The sequence below is a fragment of the Ptiloglossa arizonensis genome, chromosome 5 (assembly GCF_051014685.1).
Source record: "Ptiloglossa arizonensis isolate GNS036 chromosome 5, iyPtiAriz1_principal, whole genome shotgun sequence".
Taxonomy (NCBI): domain Eukaryota; kingdom Metazoa; phylum Arthropoda; class Insecta; order Hymenoptera; family Colletidae; genus Ptiloglossa; species Ptiloglossa arizonensis.
This window is the reverse complement of record NC_135052.1, coordinates 15,008,429-15,028,508: the sequence shown is the minus strand read 5'-3', so window position 1 is coordinate 15,028,508 and position 20,080 is coordinate 15,008,429. Positions and strand designations below refer to the sequence as shown.

The 20,080-nt window shown below is 51.7% G+C and overlaps 1 protein-coding gene across 3 annotated transcripts in view; it reads left to right on the top strand.

Annotated features, from left to right (window-relative positions):
* The first annotated feature begins 10,085 nt into the window (after nt 1-10,085).
* The window catches only part of Hr38 (Hormone receptor-like in 38), a 74,502-nt gene continuing 64,507 nt past the window's right edge, over nt 10,086-20,080 (top strand). Inside the window, exon 1 of one of the 3 annotated variants that reach the window (XM_076311475.1) lies at nt 10,086-10,929. In XM_076311475.1, the coding sequence (XP_076167590.1) occupies nt 10,800-10,929 (130 nt within the window). In that variant the 5' untranslated portion in view covers nt 10,086-10,799. The other 2 variants (XM_076311474.1, XM_076311473.1) reach the window with 2 other exon arrangements.

Sequence of the window (20,080 nt, the reverse complement as noted above, 5' to 3'; positions counted from 1 at the left end):
GGAAGAACGATTCGCGAAAGACGATCGTTGCGCGCGTTTCTTCTTCGTCTTCTTCTTCTTCGTTTCGTTCGATCGCGGATACGAATCGGTCCCTCCGCGTTCGAGGATCGTTCGATTGGGAAACGTCTGGTCGTCTACGGTCGTAGCGGTGATAATCGCGGCCGCATAATAATCGTCCGAAAAACTCGCGGGCGACAGAAATTCAATCACGCTCGCGTTGCGCAATCCACGTGCGACGATACGAAACGCCGGAGGATATACGAGGGTTTCGCGCGCGATAAAATTTATTTAACCGCGTATCCGTAATTATTCGTGTTCGTTGGACGAAACGATTTCTTCGAATCGAACGAGCCAAGTGGTCCGCGACATAAATAATAATTATGCTGTATCGCGTCCCGTCGGTGAAAAATGTGTCTCGCTCGGATTAACGGCCAGGATCGTTCTTCATTTCCCTCCCCTCTCGCTCGCTCTCTTCTCTCTCTCTCTCGTTCTTCCCTTTTTTTTTTTTTCGCCCGATCTTCCGTGCATTTAAAAGGTGAACGTTCACCTTCTATAAATAGTGTACGTAAACGTGCGTAAACTCTCGTTGCACGAATATCCGCGCGACACTCTCCTTTCGTCGTGTAACCCGACGTGCACGCTGCCCGGACCGTTGCGTAATATCGGCTGTAAAACCTCTCACCCTCGCCGGTTCTTCCTGACTACGAGAGAACCCATACCGGCAACCGGTTCCTCCTTCTTCTCTTTCCACGCGGGTCTTTTTTTTTCCTTTATTTATTTCCCTCCTTTTCGCTGTCTCCTTCTACGTCCGCATCCTTCTTTCCGCGATGGACCCGGCGAGCCGCTCTCGCGAAAGGAGCTCTCAAATTCGGTAACGAGCGTGGATTTCCTCGTTCCGTGCGCCGTATATCCTCGAGACACCGACAGGGTAGGTGTTTCTTCGACGAAATAGCGATTCGAGCGTTACGACCCGACACACTCGTGTAGACCGTCTATTACCAGCTTCCCGAGGGCTTCGAAGACCCTCGCGTGGCCTCGAATTACTCGTTCCGCGACGTTAAAATTTCAATTCTCGGACCATCGAGCGCGAGGGATTTCTATCGGGGCGATCGATCGGGTAATTATCGGCAATTGTTCAAGGAATCGACGTAACGAATAATTATTACATCATACGCGCACGACCGTGATCCCTGCGCGTAGAAAAATTACGATCTCGCGAAACGATGGAATTCCGATCCGAGAGTTTCGACGTTACGATTTTTGGCAATCGCGGGGAAGCTGAGAAAATCGAACGGATCGAGAGTAATCGTCTCGAGTCTACCAAGCGCGAGAAACATCGATCCGTTTATTACGTCCGGAAGTACCGTGTAACGAGAAACGCGTTTAAAATGTTAACGAACGTTGATTCGTGCACGCTTTTCCGTTCGCGCGTCTCTCCTTTCGAAACATCGTCGCTTCGGTCGTCTTTCGTGCAACGATGCAAAATTCACGGGACGTATTCTCAAGGATACGTATTTCTAGAAAGTTTGATAAAAAAAAAAAAAAAAAAAAGTCGACTCTTCCTCGTGGAAATCTCGATGCTCGCGACCGAGCAACGAGCCGTGTTTACCATTTTTACCATTAATGTACGGAAACTCCAGGACAACGCGAGAAAGGAAAAGGAAACGTTTTTATCGGCTATAACTCGACGAGAATAGGCAGAACTCGGGACTCGGTCGAGACACAGATAGAATTCACAAGAAACATCCTCCAAGTGTTTCCCCTCCGAGTCTGCTCGAACTTTGCAGGCTCGCGAAGCGGTCAAAGATAAGGGACACGTATTGTTTTTTAGCGGTCGTGTAACTCGAGTTCAAAGAAGTGAAAACTATCCCTCAAAGTTTCGACCTGTCGGTCTTCGAAATTATCGAACACACGAGGAACCTCTTTGATCAAATTCTCTGAAGAAAATTGACAAGAGAGTAAAATAATTATTCGTGATCCGTCGCGAGCAAAATTGGACGATAACGTAACACGTATGGTCTTACGATTCGTGTCTAGCACGAGGAACCTCTTTGAACAAATTCTCTGAAGAAAATTGACAAGAGAGTAAAATAATTATTCGTGATCCGTCGCGAGCAAAATTGGACGATAACGTAACACGTATGGTCTTACGATTCGTGTCTAGCGGAACAGTTTCGTTGCACTCGAAGTGTAGAATGTATTCGTAAACGCGACTTTGTAGGTATCGTACGTTGTACGAAGAAAGCTTTTACTTAACCCCGGTCGGAGTAAACGCGAGCGATCGAAGTGTATCGTCCGATCGATCTCGCATCGGTATACGAATCTCGGTACGTTCGATTCGCAGGGTCACGTTCGTCGTTCGAAAGCGAGCGTGTCGTTCGTTCGGGACGTATCATCGAATTCCGTTTTCAACGCCCGTAGAAACGAGGTCCTCTTTGTCCTGGCTACGAGCACGAGGTTTATCGCGGGGCAACTTTCTAAAAAAAGAAAAAAAAAGGAAGAAAAAAAAGAAAAAAAAAAGACCGTTGGACAGACCTTCGAAAATTCGCCTTGGAGACACCGAACCACCGCGAAACGAATTTCACGAAACTGGAGGAACTCATCCGGCTGATCGGTTCGGGACGCTGGTCGTCGAACGGCGACGCGATATCCGTGATGGACGACGCCGGTGTTGCAGGCCAAGCAGCGCTTCGAATTTCCAAAGAGACGGCGTCGATTTGTCTCCGACTTGGTCTTACGCAACGATCGCGACACGAATCGCGAGAGGGTAGGGGAGAGGGAGGGGAGGGGAGGGAAAAAAAAAGTTAATCGATCTTGCGTAGCTCGGGTAACGGGGAAGTCTACGCCGAGAGTGAAAAGCGATATCAGGGAGGGATGCGATCGGTGCGCGCGAGTGAGAGAGAGAGAGAGAGGGGGGTTCACTGGCATCCGTGCTTTTCCACCGAGAGCGCATTATACGGGAGAAAGGTCATCCCACAACCTAATAAAAAATTACGCGCCGTGCTGGTTCTCGAGCAACGTTACACGGTACAACGATCTTGAGCGCGTAGCACAAAGCGGCGGGGCGCGAGCTTATTAAAGAAAATGAGTAAATAATTCGCGTTGTTCCAGTGATCGTGCAAACAAGCCTGCGTCGGTAAGAGGCGGAGTTCTTCTCGGTTATAATTTTAAGAAGCGTTCGATCGCGCCGGATTTGATCGAAACAACTCGTTTGGCAGTTATTTCTTTCTTTTTTCTTCGCGGTACCGTTGTACCGAAAATCTTTTCACCGCTGTATCGTTCTCGTACGTAATCGTCGTTGATAAACCGCGTATACCGGGTATCGGGAGATCGTTCCTTCGCGCGCGATGCATATTCATGAACGATTGGATAACGTTCGTTTCGTTGATTTCCTTGGAGTTCCGAAAACTCTGAGTCCATCATCCAGTTCGTCACCGTGTCACTGGAGCGTGCCGAGGCAAACAACTTTTTTTTTTCTTCTCTTCTCTTCTCTTTCCTCTCTCTCTCCCTCTCTCTCTCTCTCTCTCGTTTCAACGCACGCACGCTCGCTAAAACTCATTAACGTTTCCGAGACGACCGTCTCGTGCGCCCGACCGTTTCGATGGTCGCGGCGACCTTCGCCCACGACGTCCCACCGGAAGATTCCAACCTCGCGGATCGATCGTACGACCTTACCCGCTACGGACTATCCTAGATCAGTGCTCGATGCTCGCTAGACGTACAGGGGAGCTCGAAACGTTCAACGTTCGAGTTAGCGATCGAACGCGACGTCCGCGTACGGACCGGATACCCAACAACGTTCCAAAATATGTAATACTACAAAATATGTGTTACCACGAGTCATCCGTCGAACCCGAGTAATTTTCCAACGATCGCGAAGGAAGCTACGCGCGCACGTACAATTTCTCGGAAAGTATTACAGCTTCTTAACGTTTGACTCTGAACCGGTAAAGCGAAGTTTCTTCTATGCAACCGTTTGACCCCGATCGGAAAAATAGACGACGCGTTACGCTTCGTCCGACGAACGTACACGACGACACTGGACTGGTTATTAACTTGCGTTAATACCGGACTGGTTCGTCGAGGAGTAAAAAATTGCCAATAAGAAGAAATTCAAGCGGAGTCACTTTGTTCTCACCCTACTGGCCGAGATTTAAATACAAAAGGAACAGATATCGACGAGGGATACAAGCGCCGAGAGGTGTCTGCCGAGATCGCCGCCGAATATTGGCTCGTTCGGAGAGTCGTTTCGTTTTTTATTTTTTACTGAAAATTAAACATTTTTTTAGAGCGTATAAACATTTTATCGAATTATATATTTTTCATTTTGGAAAACGAAACGATTTTCCGAACAACCCGATATTTTCACCGCTCGGGAGTTTCTGTTTCGTGGAATCGTTACTGGAGTTTCGATTTCGTTCGTACGCAGGCGCACGTGTAATTTTCGGACTCGTAGGTTCTTTCGTATTTGTATTTATTTCGTTTTTCTTTCCCCGTAACTGTTCGTTTTTCCAATCGCTCGTTTTCCTTCTCGATTTTGAATATTTTACATACGTTGTTCGTACGCGTGTACCGGGCAACGTGCTAACGTTGAAATTAATTTCCCGAACACGTTCGGCATTACGATTCGGTTGGAAAATCGTCCGTGACGTTCCGCGTTATATTTATAGTCGTTTTATTTACCGAAACGTACACTATTGATAACGCGCGTACAAAATGCATGAAAGAGAGCGTGTAAATAAAAAATTTCGAAATATCGCGTCACGCGCCACGCGACACGGAGCGGTTCATAGTTGGTTCGTTCGTACCGACGTAAAATAGAAAATCATTGCTGTCGCGCATACACACGTGACGTTGGTCTTTCACGGGAGTCGGCGCGTCACGGATGCCAGCGAACGTATTAATAAGAACTTGCCGGTTCGACGAATTAAAATAAAATTTCTCCAGGTTACGATCTTGTTTTCTTTCGAGTTGATCGTGACGTATACCCTAAATACGTTCATACCGGATTACGCGATATCGTTCGTCGGCCCGTCGCGCGATCCAAATATAACGGTTCGTAAAAAGAGTTTTAAAGAGGACGATCGAACGAGTTATGGGTAATCTCGTTAAAATTATTCCCCTTCGTTGAACGATTTCATTGTTTTTATTTGGAATCGCGCGACCGGCCAACGATATCGCCGCAAAGTAAACCGTGAACACTTTGCGAAGTAACGCGTTATTTTTTCATCTGTCACGCAACGTTCGAGCTCCAAATTGAGAGAAAATTGTACGTTAAATACAATTCGCGATACATCGTTACCTCGATGCAATCCGTGTCGTAAATCGTCACCCGCGAGACGCTCGAAACGCCAGGTGCGTTCAGTTTCTATAGTTTCTTTTTCATTTCCACGACAACCGACCTGCCAACGATTTCTTACCCCCAACGACTTTCCCTTACTCCGTACACGAAGTGGCTCCGTTCCCTTGATCCGACAAAAAGTTACTCTCTGCTGCAATCCATCCGACAGATACGTTCGAGTCGGCTCGCTACAGGTATCACCGAATTCTCGATCGTTCCGATCTTTCGACGAACCGTGATTTCGAGGTAACGAGTATTCGATGGGAGCGTACCTCGATCTCGAGACTCTGTTGCATTGTCCCGTGGCAGAGATAGGAAATTCGCGTCGTCGGCACGGAACGCTATAGAGCCTCGAATGGCCTTACGGAGGCCGATTCGTATTATCCGTTCGGACACGAAGCGGTACAAAAACGGTTCCGTTCGGGCAAACATTGTAGCGGGTAATAAGATACGAATGTTTATACGTAGCGTGGCGGATCCGCCGGCCATTTCAAACTCGATACACTTTGTTCGAATTAAATAGAAAGATACGGATTAAATCGTGGAATACTATACGCGTGCCCGTTAATAACAAGTGTGCCGTTCGACCTCGGTTTTAAGACCGACTCTGTTGCCAACGGACCTGTCTCTGCAACCGTAAACAAAAGAAGACGAACGAACCGTCGACACCTCGGTGTAGCCGTGAGTCCGTCTCGTGATCTTTATTTACGAAACGAATGTTTCCAACGCGGTTCAACGGAGACTTTCGCACGATATGCGCTTACAATTAATTCGATTCGAATTTTTACAGCGGACGGACGCGCGATCGGTATTGGAAGAACTTTTCATCGTTGTCCAGTGTTCTCCGCAAACTTTCCTCTCTTTGTTCTCTTTCTCTCGGTTCGACAATAACGCTACGATCGATCTTTCGAAAATAAATGCGAAACCGTTCTCAAACGAGAAAGAAATACATTATTCTCGAACGAGTCGAACGATGTGCGAATCGATGGTGTACGGGGCGTCCCAAACGTCACCGGTCGATTTGAATTTCCCGCTATTTTCGAAACGTCGAACCCATCAACCCGAAACTCCGCGTGTCTCGTCTAGACGGATGGGAAATCAATCGTGGAAAAGTAGACGGTGAAGGAACGCGTGAAAATTATTCAGGCGTGTTGCGAAAAATCAAGAGCTTTGTAATCGTTTCCCTCGAAATCGTGCGCCGTTGAAAATCACTGCGAATAAACTGTCGCACACGGGGCTCGTTTAATCCCCGACAGATCGTACAATTGCAAATGCATCCAAGCGATTTGGAAGACACCTCGTTCCGTTATCATTTCCCAAGTTTGTACATCTAAATAAAAAAAGAAACTATCGAGATCACTGAAACCGTTGGAGTTTCGCTCGGAAAGTAAATCGAGCGGCGATGATCGGGACACCCCGTACCGGGTCGAGTTCTCACCGAATCGAATCGTTCCGCGTCGAAACGGATAATAGAAATCGGCTAGGCTCGCGATCGATGGAAATGCGCGCCACCGAGCTCGATCGGAGCTGTCCGCGACGAATTCTTCTCCGTTCTGTTTCGGATCGATCGCGTTCCACGAATTCATCGAATCGATCCGGGTCGCTCGCAGGGAGGATCTGGCTCGTTGCGGCTGAATTGTCGGCAAAGTGGTCGAACCGATCGCGCGACCTTATCCTTCTCTCTCGGCTCTTCCAGATCAGCGGTCGTTTCACAGGTGGCCGACACGACACGACACGACACGACACGGCACGACACGGACACGAGCCTCTGTTGTCTCGTCACGTGTCGAAGCGAGCTCGTCTTACGGGTGATTAACTGGGCCGACGTCGGCTCGTGCTTACGCCTCCGCTCCGGCACGCGTGCACCGGTCACGGTGGTTGCGGCGGGAAGGGTACGGGAATCGGGGGGTTGGCTCGAGTTGATGCATGAATGAAGGCTGCAGAGGTGGCGGAGTCGAAGACGGAAGAGTGCCGAGCGACACGTCGACACCCCTCTCGACACCCCTCTCGACACCCCTCTCGACACGGTGAATCGTGGTTCCGTCTCTCTTTTGCCGCGCGGTTCGTTCTACTTTCCGCTCTTTTCATCCCTCCGGTGCTCCGTCCTCGTTCGATACCCGCGTTTCCCACGGCCGAGGTCTCTATCGGTGCTCGTGGGACGACCCACGCGCGGCCGTCCGTACCGTGCGCTCCGACGCCGCACCGTGCCGCGGCTAACGCCGAGAGGGTGGAGAATCGTGACGTAGTTACGGTACAGAATTCCACAAGATGTGCAGTTAATTGCCAATACTTCCGGACGCGTGCTCGTCAAGGAGGCGAGCCGCACGCTGCGTGCGTTTAATCACGCGTCCGTACGTCAATCCAACGCGTCCATTGACGGACGAGCGACGTTCAACGTGGAATCGACGGGAGGAAGGGGGACGATCCTGGCAATTAGGGCCCCGTTTACGTTGCCGGGTAATTTGCGAGACGGTAACGCGGACGGCGACGAGTACAATGCTTCTCGATTAGTATCGTCTATACCGAACGGTAAAGCTACGCCTCGACTCGAACGAACACGGAAAACTCTTATTCGACGATCTTGGAAACGAAACGGACGATCCAGGAGGAAAATGTTTACGCGACTCTGCGACGTTTTTCTCCCGCGAGATGCTCTCGCGAGATTCGATCGAGCTCGTTTCTATCCGCGGAACGTTACGCGGAATTTTTTCACCCGCGAACCTATCCTTCCGCTCGTTACCGCGCGCGATATGTCCAAGCTGGTGGACGGGTATTCGTACAGGGAATACTTTCCAGAAACGTTTCGAAACGTATACGTTGGACGTAACTACACCGGAAGAAAAAGACAATTTCTGCGGCCGAGATAAGCGGTTTAAAATTACATAAGAATCGTATAACTCTCACCGTCGCTAAACTCGCGATGATCGATGTACGGGGATTGTCGCGCGCCCTGTTTGGATCGCGAGAAGCCTCAATAGGCGTCGCGCCTTCGGCTTTAGGAAACACCGGTCTCGGGTTTTACGGTTTTTCGACGCAATTACAATTTGCGTCGTAACTACGGGATCGCGGGTTTCACCGTACGTTGAAACATCGGGGGAGTATTTATTCCCGAGCCGTTCGCTGAATCATCGAGCGGCCCGATCGTCGCATTTCCACCGACAATTTTCTCCGGCTGGTGAACTACCCGTGCATCGATCCGGTTTCGAGATTCGTTTCGTACGGGCATCGAAACGGTACCCGAATAATACCCACTCCGAGGTATCGATCGATCCCGTACAATTACACTTTCGATGCAACAACCGGTAACGATACCATCGCAGTTCCGCGCGAAAGAGGAAAGGGAACAATCTTGGCGAGTAAACATCGTTTTCCATCGATACAATCGTGCCGCGAGACCGCTCCGAGAATTTACGATAGTTCACCGTCACGCGACGCTCGCGAGGTAATAATATCGTCGTTTGCAATTTCACCGCGCGGAACGTGGCAGGCGTTAACGCGTTCGGTATCACCCGAACGTGAAATCCCTTCGCATCGATTATCCTCTATTTAACCGGTTCCGTGGCTCTCCATTCTTCAACGTTAATAATAGAAATTGATTTATAAAACGTCGAAGCTTTCATTAAGCTCCGTACCGGGGTAACGGGACGAGAATGGAGCAACGTCGGCGTGAAATTCTTGCCACATCTCCGGAATACGCGAACGGTGCACGCCTACGGGCCTCCGGGAACACCTGTAACTCGTCGATTGTGTCCGGTTGCATCGAGAGAACGACAACGTCTCTCTCGCAACCGGGTTGCGGAATCGAGGATCGTTGAGAAGTTTCCGAGCGGATCGAAAGGTTCTCGATCGGTTTCGAGGGATCGAGCTTTCGAGAGGTAGGAGCGCGCCAAGTGCTCGGGAGCAATTTGTATCGCGCGCGCGACCACGGCCCCCTCGTACCACCGTCCTCCTCTCTAGGCGTCCCCGATCGCGAAGGGTGAACAAACGACGCGTACAGGTATTTCGGTCCATCGGTCGGGCACAATGTCCGCGTGGTCGGTCTCCTTTCGATCCGCGAGAATTCGTCGATAATTCGGAAGCGAGAGTCGTCATCGTGGTCGTGGTCGGTGCCAGCGCGCGTGGCGCACGGCCCGAGAACATTCTGAGCGCGAGGATCCTACGGAAGCGGGCCAAAGCGAGCGGACCGAGTCACGGGAAAGAGAAGGGAGGCAGAGGATGGAAATAAGCCGAAGGTGGAACGGAGAAGGCGAACGAGAGCGAGAGCGAGAGCGAGAGCGAGAGGGAGGGAGACGACGGTGGAGGTTCGGTGGTGGAGGAGGAGGGACGCAGGAGCGAAGAGAGCAGCACCGGGTTCGGTTGTCTCGCTTGCTCGTACGGTGTAGGAAAAAGGAGAAGAGGCAGCAACGGTGGTCCGCGTGCCGCCGTTGGGTCGGGTCGGGTTAGATCGGGTTGGGTTGCGTGGGGTTGGTCGTCCGGGTGGAGGGAGGACGGGTGATCGGTAGTTGGAGCGTTGACGTCATCGTAGCGGCATCATCGTCCGCGTGGGCCAATGGGGACGCTCACTCGAGCCAGGTCCATCGATCCGCCGGCTGCTGTCGTGTGTGCCCCGGGTTATGACGTCCGCGGGTGACGTCATCGTTAGCGCCGTTCGCCGTTCGCCGTTCGCCGCCGTCGCTACACACGCTACGGTTTTAATATAGCGGAGGAACGCGCGCGATCCGGACTCAGTTACGCGGCGGCCGGCCACCCGTGCGAGAGCGTGTCGCTTTCTTGCTAAACGTTCGCGCTGTTTTTTCAATCGGCGTACGTACCACCGCACGGTATTGCACACTCTCTGTCCTCTCTTGACTCTTTCTCCGTCGGTCGTTCGGTACCGTCCGTCGTCCGGTGTTTCGCTTCTTCCGCGTGCAGCGATCGCGTAATCGGCTTTCGTCGTAGAACCGCGCGCTTCGAGTGAGAAAACTTGGGATTACACACGAGGAAGAAACACCGGTGGTGCAGCCAAGGACGTTTGTGTTTGAGTTTCGCGTGACCAGCGGTACAGAGAGACAGAGAGAGAGAGAGAGAGACGGGGAGAGGGAGGCTAACCGAGCAACGGTTCGAGGCGCGCGTGGTTCCGCGTACGGGACTCGGTGTGTCTCGTGCTGTACGTTTCCGACCGGCCTTTGTTTCTCTCGCCGGACGGGTGGTTTTTTTCTTCTCTTCTCGAGAGAGAGAGAGAGAGAGAGAGGAACGGGGAACCTCCCGCGCGTAGATCGGACCGTATCGCGTTCGTTCGCGTCTAAACTTCGAAGGCGGTAATTCGCGCGGGACCGTTGGTTCGTGCGCGCGTCAGCTGACGCCCGAGCGAAGCACTCGGCGTTCGACGACGACAACCATCGATCCGAACTGACGACGCGCGAACGACGAAAACAACTGGAACGATGTCGGCCGTGTCGACGGTGGAGCGGTAAATCGGATGTTCGCGACGTACAGAACTGGAGTCTGCATGCGAGTGCCCAGGGCGGAACTGTTCGGGCTCCTCGATGGAGCGCTGACCTCCGAAGACGTCAGGAAGGCATCGTCTAGCCCTACGACCACGCACACAGGTCGGTGATAACACGTGTGTCGTCGTCGCTTCTGTTTCTCTGTTTTCCATGTGTTGTGGGTGAGTCGTGTACATGTGTGTGTGTGTGTGTTCGCCTTTCGGTCGGATCGTAGAGCACGTACGTTCCGATTTCTTGTCCCGCTTCGCAAAATATCGTATCTCTTTGTTTGTTTTTTCTTCTCTCTCGTGCACCCTTAGCACCGCCCGCTGCCCGCCGCGTCGATAACGACACAGTCGAGAAGTTACGCGTTACGGTGACTGCCACGGCCGGTGTTTACGAGCCCGTGAGAAATTATCGACTGCGAGTTCCCGTTCGACGCGCGGGTGTCCCCGGTTTCGTCCCCTTTCGCTTTCGCGCGTTCGTTCGTTCGTCGTCGTCGTCGTTGTCTCTTCGTTTCTCCGACTGCCACGTTCGCATCCCTCCGCGCGCGTATCAGCGAACGCGGTTCTCGTCCAAGGACTCGTTGGAAACTGTCGCTCGCCGCGATCGAAGAGTGAGAGAGAGAGAGAGATCGAGAGAAAGAGAGAGAGAGAGAGAGAGAGAGAGCGAGAAAGTAGAACGCGACCGTCCACCGGTACCGGTGGTGGGTCTCGCCACCGCGCCTAAACGACTTTTCCGCTTGTTTTCGTAATTCGTTTTTTTTTTTGTCTTTTTGTTTGTTCTTCTTCTTCTTCTTCTTCTTCTTCTTCTTCTTCCCCGTAATCGCGTTTTTCCGTACGGCGTAAGAGGCGCGTGCGCGTTTCGCCGCGGTTACTCACGGCGAACGAGAAAGGCGCGCCAGGAAGGAAGCGAGAGGGAAAGGAAAAAGCGCGAGATCGTTCCGTAGGATGGTCGCGATCAACGCGGTCGTCGATCGTCCGCGCGTGGACATTTAAAGAGACACGCCGCGCGATAGCACGGCCCCCGTGTGTCCCGACCGGGTCGGTGAATGAGACGAGCAAAAACGAGGCGCGAGAGTGCTGATCGTACGTGCGATGCGTACCGTCGAGGATACGGCCACGGAAGCAGCCGCGGCCGGTGCCGCGACCACCCACCAGCGTCCCACCACCGGCAGCCATCTACTCCTCGATCGCAATCACGATCGCGATCACGATCAACGAGATCGATCGACGACGATCCATCTGCCGACTACACCGTACCACCAGCTCACCATCGCGGCGGACACCAACAACAATCATGACCATCATCGGAACCTCGAGCATCACGCTACGCAACGCCACGATCATTGGAACAAGTGTAAGTCAGTCATACCAAAAAAAAACAAAACAAAAGACCTTGGGACCGTCCTGTATAGTTTACCGTCCGTGTACGAAGGATTTGCACACGCTCGCTGATGGCTGTCAGGTTGTGGTTAAAGGTGGTGGTGGTGGTGATGGTTGGTGGTGACGGTCGGATTGTCGTTGATAACGACCACGGAGATGGATCGATCGACGCGTCCATTGGGTCGTTACGGGAGCTCGTCTCCGTTTGAATTTTCATTGTTTTTTATTTCGTAAGGTTACTCGAAGAGTTGCGACGGGACGATCGACCGAAGGACGAGCTAGCTTTTAGATATTGTTTTTTTTTTTTTCGCCGATCGCGAGGCGTTTTATCGAACGTTTGTCCGTTGTAAACGCCCGTGGAAAACGTACGATCGAATCGTGCGAAATGAAAAGGGCAAGGTTTCGCGATTCACGATTCGCGTCGGTGTCGGTATCGTCGAGCGTACGGACTTTTTTCTTTCTTTTTTTTTTTTAACTTTCGTTTCTCGAGCGCTCGTATCGCTTCGAAGTCCCGGACATCGGGTTCCTCGATACGTACTTTTCCGTTCGTTCGAACGCGACCGGGTACAATTTTCCGAAAAGGAATTCCTCGTTGGACGTACTTTACGTCGCTTCGTCGTAACGTTTACCTCGATCGAAATTTTTCGACGAAGTTCGGTACATTCGGACAAATTATCGTTAAGATTCGCCACGTTCTGGAAAAATTCCCGAAAGCCACCTTCCGGTCGGTCGGTGCTCGCGAACGATCGATTTTCTTTCTCGTTGCACGGCGAGGATTTTTTCATCCATCGAGTATCGTAACCGCGATCGAAAGGCGGACGAGATCCCCGTTCGCCGATCGAATTTGTGAAAGTTCCGCACGCGGACTGGAAGGCAGATATTTCGGGGAAAAGAACTTCAAAGTGTTTCAAAAGAGCGGGAAACCGCGCTACCTAAATCACCGAGGTTGCAATCGTGATATTTAAACACGGGACGAAATCCTGTTTTCTCGCGATCGTTGACCGTGGTTGTAACGCTCGTCTCGCGAAATCCGCTTCGATTCGTCCGTCTTTGTCCCATCGAGGATAATTACGGAGACCTTTAAACGGTCTCGAGCGGGCGGCAGAAGAACCAGAGGAAGAACGAAAGACAATAGCGTGCGCGACGAAGTCGCGTGCGTTCTCGCTGGATAACGAAAAAGGTTAATGTGCATGGCATTAAAGCAGAAAGAGCGAGCAAAAAGCGGAGATGAGGTGCGAACGATAGAGCGAAGGGACGATTTCTCCCCTCTCGACGTTTCACCGTAGCCAATCGATTCGAACCGCGAAAAGGATCTAAAGGTTGCGGTTCCGCGATTGGTCGCGAACGCTCGCTTTGAACGCAACGCGGTAGACCGTTTCCACGTAAAAACCGGCGATCTCGATCGATGCTCGCGTTTCGCGTTTCCTATCGTTCTCGACGTTCCACGACGCAAGTTTCGTCACCCGGTTGCCTCTCGCGCGGAGAAGAAAAAAAAAAAGAAAAAGAGAAACGAAACACCGTTCCCGCGAAAGAGAAAATCCCTCGGGGGGTTAGGATGTTCCCTGTATCGGGTCGTTGGTGGTATCGTCGCGTTCGTTCGTCGGTCCGCGTCCGTTCTCTCCGACGGATTCCGTATTCGATCACGGGAGAGACGGGTTCGATCGGGTATGGGCCGCGCGGCCCGACAGGACTCCTTTACAGGTGTAATCGGCACGTTAAGGTAAATATAGTCTGGCAGTCGGCCGAGTGCAAGGCAGGCGTTTCTTTTCCGCGTGCATAGTTGGCCCGCACGAGACCTGCCCGCGCAGGAAAGAAGAGAGCACGAGAACGAACAAATATAACCCCGCGGTGCGAGGTGGAGCGAGTGCAGGTGCGGTCACCGGTTCTGCTGCATTGTGACGAGGTACCGAACCCCGGCCGGGTTCGCGCGCACGAATTGCGAAAACCGATTGTCAGGTTCGCGAGAGTAACGGCCGTGACAATGGTAAATCAACGGCTTATGACTTCCGCGCGTTCGAACGCACCGGGCCGGCCACCCTACCCTCCCCTCCCCTACCCTCCGGCCCTCCCCGGTCCTCGTTCTCGCGTCGCGACGGTGCCCCCGTTGAGCAGCGCGGCGTTTCGCTATCGATAGTCGATCGGCTGTCAGTCTGACCGTTACGTGGGCACGTGATTGCGATATACGCCGGTTTCGGGTGGCGTGCGCGCGCAAACGACGAAAACGCGAACGCGTCCACTACCCCCTCCTCCTCGCGAGCCGCGATCGAAACGGGTGGGGGGTTACGCGCTGGATAACGGAGAGACAACGATAAAGGTATCGGTCGCGCGGTTCCGTGCGGTCTCGAGACGGTGGTTTCGATCGACGTTTCGCGATCTCTCTCTCACCGATTTCTCTCCACGTTTCGACGTGCGCTCTCTGTCACCTACGTGGTGGAAAATCGGCGGTTCGCGCGCGCTATCCGTCGTCGGTGGTACCGCGAGTGCGCGCGTCGAGTAGAGCTCGGTGCGAGATCGCGTGGTCGTGGAGGTTTCACGGCGCAAGTAGTCTGCCGTAATCGAACTCGGACATTAGCGGGACGTGCATCGTGCCGGCGGTGTCTGAGCTGGCACGTCCGTAACTACTTAATTCTTTTTAAACGCTTGGCAAACGGTACGCGCGCCGCTGCGTCGTTACTCGGAGCCCGCGCAATCGACGATAAAATCCGCTCCGCCGGTTACCGCGCGATACGACCAACCGCGGATTCCTTTTATTACGAATAATTAGCGGGCGTACACGGAACGCGGGTATATGGCTCTCGAAGAATCACCGGGCGATACCTGTAAAGCGTAATATCGGGTTGCGTCGGGAATTTCGGTTTATGGTACGTAGTATCGGGCATCGCGCGCACGCGTGCATCCTACCAATTTTCGGCCACGTCCCCTCTCACCGATTCGGTATCCTTCTTACGGCCAAACGTGGTGAACAGATTTTTAAATTTCGGGAACGCGACGAGAGCGCGCGTTGCAAAATCGACGATCGCGAGACACAACGAACACCATCGTTCACGATCACGCGAACAGCGCAATCGAGACTCCGTGAACGCGTCCACGGTGTAAAATTCGACGTTACCGACGTTGTTCCTCGTCGTCGAGCAACGATTCGAGAACGCGCGTTCGCGGAACGATCGACGCGCGCGAATTACGAAACGAGAGACGCTTATCGCGGCGATGTTTCGTACACGGATTCGCGGAAGGTTACGAAAATAAGTTTCCTCCGAATCTTGCCGGCTGGTTGGTAAAACCGACACGACGAACCTTGGCTTGGACGTTCGATCGACCGTGGCTCTTCGAGTTCTCGAAATGAAATTTTAGCGGAGCCAACGACGCGTAACGGGCAACCAACCCGTTTCCTAATTCGCGTTGTCCGTGAACGAACGTTCGTGACGTCGGTGAAATCTTTTCGAGAGATTGCGTTCCCTCGAATCGATTCGATTCGATTCGATTCGCGAGTTTCGAAGAGGATAGAGCGCGTTCCGTCGGCTTCGTCTTTTCCAAACGTCCGATAAACGCTAGACGGACGAAAATATCCTCGGCTGGCCTTCTTTGTACTCCGTGGACGAGCGCTCGCCGGCGTAAAACCGTTTTCGAGATTCCCGCGGACGCGTGCTCGCGTCTCGTTGCAACCTTACGTACTTCGGGATCCGCGTATCGCGGGTTTCGTACGATCGACGATGTCCCCGTGCATGCGACGAATACGCGCGGAAACGGTCGTTGGAGACGTAAAATTGAATAGTATTTTGACGACGAGTGCCCGTGGGACGTGAGCGCTTCCTAGAGGCCAATTGCATTGTTTTACTGGGCAAACTAAATATACGTACGAGGCGGGCGATCCGCGGCTGCTTGGCCGGGACACAAAGGCGGCTAAAGAAACGACGAAGACGACCGCCGGCATCACGTGCCGTTACACTTTTCACGTTTTCGGCGTGCTAGAACGATGAACGACCGACGACGATTCACCGCGTCCACATCGCGACGCCTCGTCTAACAACGCACGCTCCCCGGGAATGCAAATTCGGAAAGACGATAGGCGTCGCGACCACTCTCGATATCGGTCGATCGGAGTCTACGGACATCGTCTAAGATCGTAAACCGCGGACGCGCTCGATTTTTCGACGATCGACGAGCGTGCACGGTTTGGAATCGCCGATGGAAATTATCTGGGAATATTACAGAGTCGGTGATAATAATTCACGGATGAAAAGGTCGGAAGATCACGCGCGTAAAGGAAGAAGAGTAACGATCGGGTAAACGCGAAAAATAATTTCGTTCGTTTCGCGTCTTGCGTTCCGAGTTCGCGAGAAACGCGCGTACAACGATCGATAAGATACGTTCGAGCGCAGCTCGTCCGAACGATTAAATTTGAAAAATCTCCGCAGACGGCGCAGACGGTTAACGGATACCATCGAGAATAATTCCAAAACGGAGAATAATTAAATGTTTAAAATTTCTGAGAGAGAGAAAGATATCAAAAACGAACGAAGGATACCGGAGAGGACGATACCGAGATAGGTGGATTAAATTTGAAGAATCTTTAGGAAGATTCGCGCGCGCGCGATATTATTTTACATTTCGTCGACCTAAATCCTAATTTGAGTCTCGCGCTCGTAAGAAAGTCGACGATATAAGGTAAAACGTGAAAGAAAACACAAATTGTCCACGTAAGGCGGAAACAATTTCACCCTGTATCGGATGGAACGGAGCCATCCCCGCCATTGTTATTGTTTATTCAGCGCGAGCGACCCGTCGATTCGCACGGCTGACGGCCCGAGCGAAAGCGATAACACACGCGTGCACGCCGAATTGAATTTCATTTAATAACGAAAATTAAACATTTTACCCGTTCTCTTTGCGTTCTTAACCGATCGACGAGATTTCCTCGATGGAAACGAGACCTCGAACGCGATGAAACGTTTTTTATGCGAGTCTTTCGTTCGATACAACGTACGATTCGTGCTCGTAGAGATCGGAAGAAACGTCGACGATCGAGAAAATTTACAAATTGCTCGTTCTTTCTCCCAGGGAGAAACGTTCGCTCGAATCCTCTCGGCTGGGTCGTTTCAGACCCGAGGATCTCAACTCCGTTCGCGTCGCGAGTCCCTCAATTCGCCACGCTGCTCCGAACGTTGATCTCCCTTGCACGCGTCGCGGTTGAATATACTTGATCGTTGTTTTTAATCGATCGTGAGTCAGGTTGCAAGAGTAATTTACGTACGGGACAATTTGTGCAGTCCGTAAGGTTGCGCGTGGAATTTCTCCGATCTTCGAATCCGCTTCACGGTTTCTCCTCGGCGTCGCACGGTTTTCTAAATCGAACTATCGGAAAAGTGTGCAAACCGCCGAGAATTTGTACCTGAACCACGTTCCACGGGTACGAGAAGAGCGAAACGTACTAATCGCGGTTGCTCTCTTGAACAAAAACGACGAATCGTCGAAAGAGGCGAGACACTCGCCACGTGAATCGTTCGATCGGTGTTATCGAAACGCGCGATCTCGCGATTTTCGAACGCGTGAATACGAAACGAGTCCTCGATTTTCCGATGGTGCGCGAAATGTGCAATTTTCTTAACATTCCCCGCGGCCGTGTCGACTTTTCCCGAGCCGGTGCCGCTCACTTTCAAAGCCTCCGTCGAAAATGCCACTTTATCTCGTTAACTTAGGCGTCAAAGTCCCTGGTCATTTATCCAAGTCCGTTTTCCGTCTCCCCGTGCATGCATTTGTCCGTGCTGCGATCATAATATATTATCTCCCGTATCTAAAGAAAGCTGTTCGACCTCTCGATAAAAATTATTCCTCGTCTTGTCTACGCTCGACCTTCGCGGCGAGAACATTGAACGATCACGGACGGGAACGCGCTACGGATTCGAACGGGCCCGTGACTCGATCTTGCTAGAACGAAGATTCGACCGCTTTACACTTTTCAATTTCCAATGAAAATTCTACCGACGAATCGAACGACAAGTGTCTTCGAGTCCGAGAAGATTCAGTTGCGGCGAGGGTTGACCGTTTCCACTCTAGAGGCGATTTTCGACCGCCACTTAATTCGGTGTACTTTCTCCAATTCGGGAAACCATCGTTTTGGAATTGAAATGAAAATTCAATTACTTCTTTCTTGTAAGATGTGAACATATGTACACGAAAATTGAGACGAAAATGTTCCGTTTGAAATTAATTACACGATTCGAAGGATTCTCGTCGAGACGTTGGTTTCTCTTACCAGAGAAGCTTCGAGTGCGAAAAGGTTCACGTCAGAAATTTTAGCGAAACGCTTCGATCGACTCGAAGAACGATCAACGATCGCGCGAGTGTCAACGGATCGGACGAGTTCGCTTATTTTCCCGCATCGAGGGAACAGGTTCTCGGAAACGACGCAAATCCGTCGAGACGGCTCTTCTCACGTTTTCGTTTGCAAACGAACGGAGGATCGAAATCGGATTCAAGGGCGTCGACATCGAGGCGTCGAATCGGAGGCGTTCGAACGACAGATCGTTCCTCGAAATAGCGCGATCGCTGCGTTGCGTTTTTCACGAAGTTGCGGTTTCGCGTAGGCGGGAGGAGAATCGTTGGTTGTTTCCGGCGTGGGACACGCGATCGGGAAACGAGCCGGAAACCACCACCGTGGTCGAAGAAAGCGAACGGTGGTGCTGGACGTGGATTCGCAAACGCCACCGTCCTCGATCGCGCGTCGATTCCGCCATTGAAACGCTCGTCGAACGTTTTACGGTCGACGCGGACCAGAGTTTTTTATTTCTTCGCTCGAAAATTCTATCTTTCGATCGAAATCAACGAATCGATCGTGAACGGAAAAAATAGCGCGTTCTAAGGGAGAGTTATTAATTTCTCCGTTACGATCGCGTATCTTTCCTCGTTCTTTTTGTACGGTGGAGAGAAAAGGTACGATCGAAATCAACGAATCGATCGCAAATGGAAAAAATAGCTCGTTCCAAGGGAAAGGGAAATTTCACCGTTACGATCGCGTATCTTTCTTCGTTCTTTTCGTTCGATGGACCGAGAGAAAAGGTACGATCGAAATCAACGAATCGATCGCAAATGGAAAAAATAGCTCGTTCTAAGGGAAAGTTACTAATTTCTCCGTTACGATCGCGTATCTTTCTTCGTTCTTTTCGTTCGATGGACCGAGAGAAAAGGTACGATCGAAATCAAACGAATCGATCGCGAAAAAAGTAGCGCGTCCTAAGGGAAAGTTATCAATCCTTCCGTTAACGATCGCGCGTCCGCGTGGGTGGTCCCTCGACGACGTGCCGGAATCGCGGAATTGATCGTAAATTCGATAAACGTCGATCGATCTTGGGCAATTTCGCGGTTAACACGGTTGCGTGAATTGCTCGCGGCGCGAAGAAGCGGTTCGAAAATCGAGCCGGTGGACCCGCGACGCCCTGGAAAATACCTGGAAACGCGTCGCCGGCGGGCCCGAAAACCCGATTACCGGTCGATCGGTCCGTGGTAACGCGTCGGGGAACGCGCGAGAAAGAGAGCGAGAACGAGATAGAAACTGAGAGAGAGAGAGAGAGAGAGAGAGGGAGAGAGGGAGAGAGAGGAAAAGAGAGAGATTACTCGAGCCGCGTAATGAGATTGTGACTCGCGCATAATGACTCTGGAATCGATAAGTGACGTTGATGCATATGAACGCGCGTGCCAGCGGTGAAAGGGTCAGTAGTCAGACGGTGGCGCTATAAATACCGGGAGGACTTAATTCGTCGTGTTTCAGTACGGTTGATTAACGTCGGATCGATAGGGATCGCGCGCGGTTCGTTCGATTTCGATGGAAAAGAGAACGAGCGCGGAGTGGTGGCAGAAAGAAAGGAAACGAAGCGGGAGAGGCGCGAGGGGTA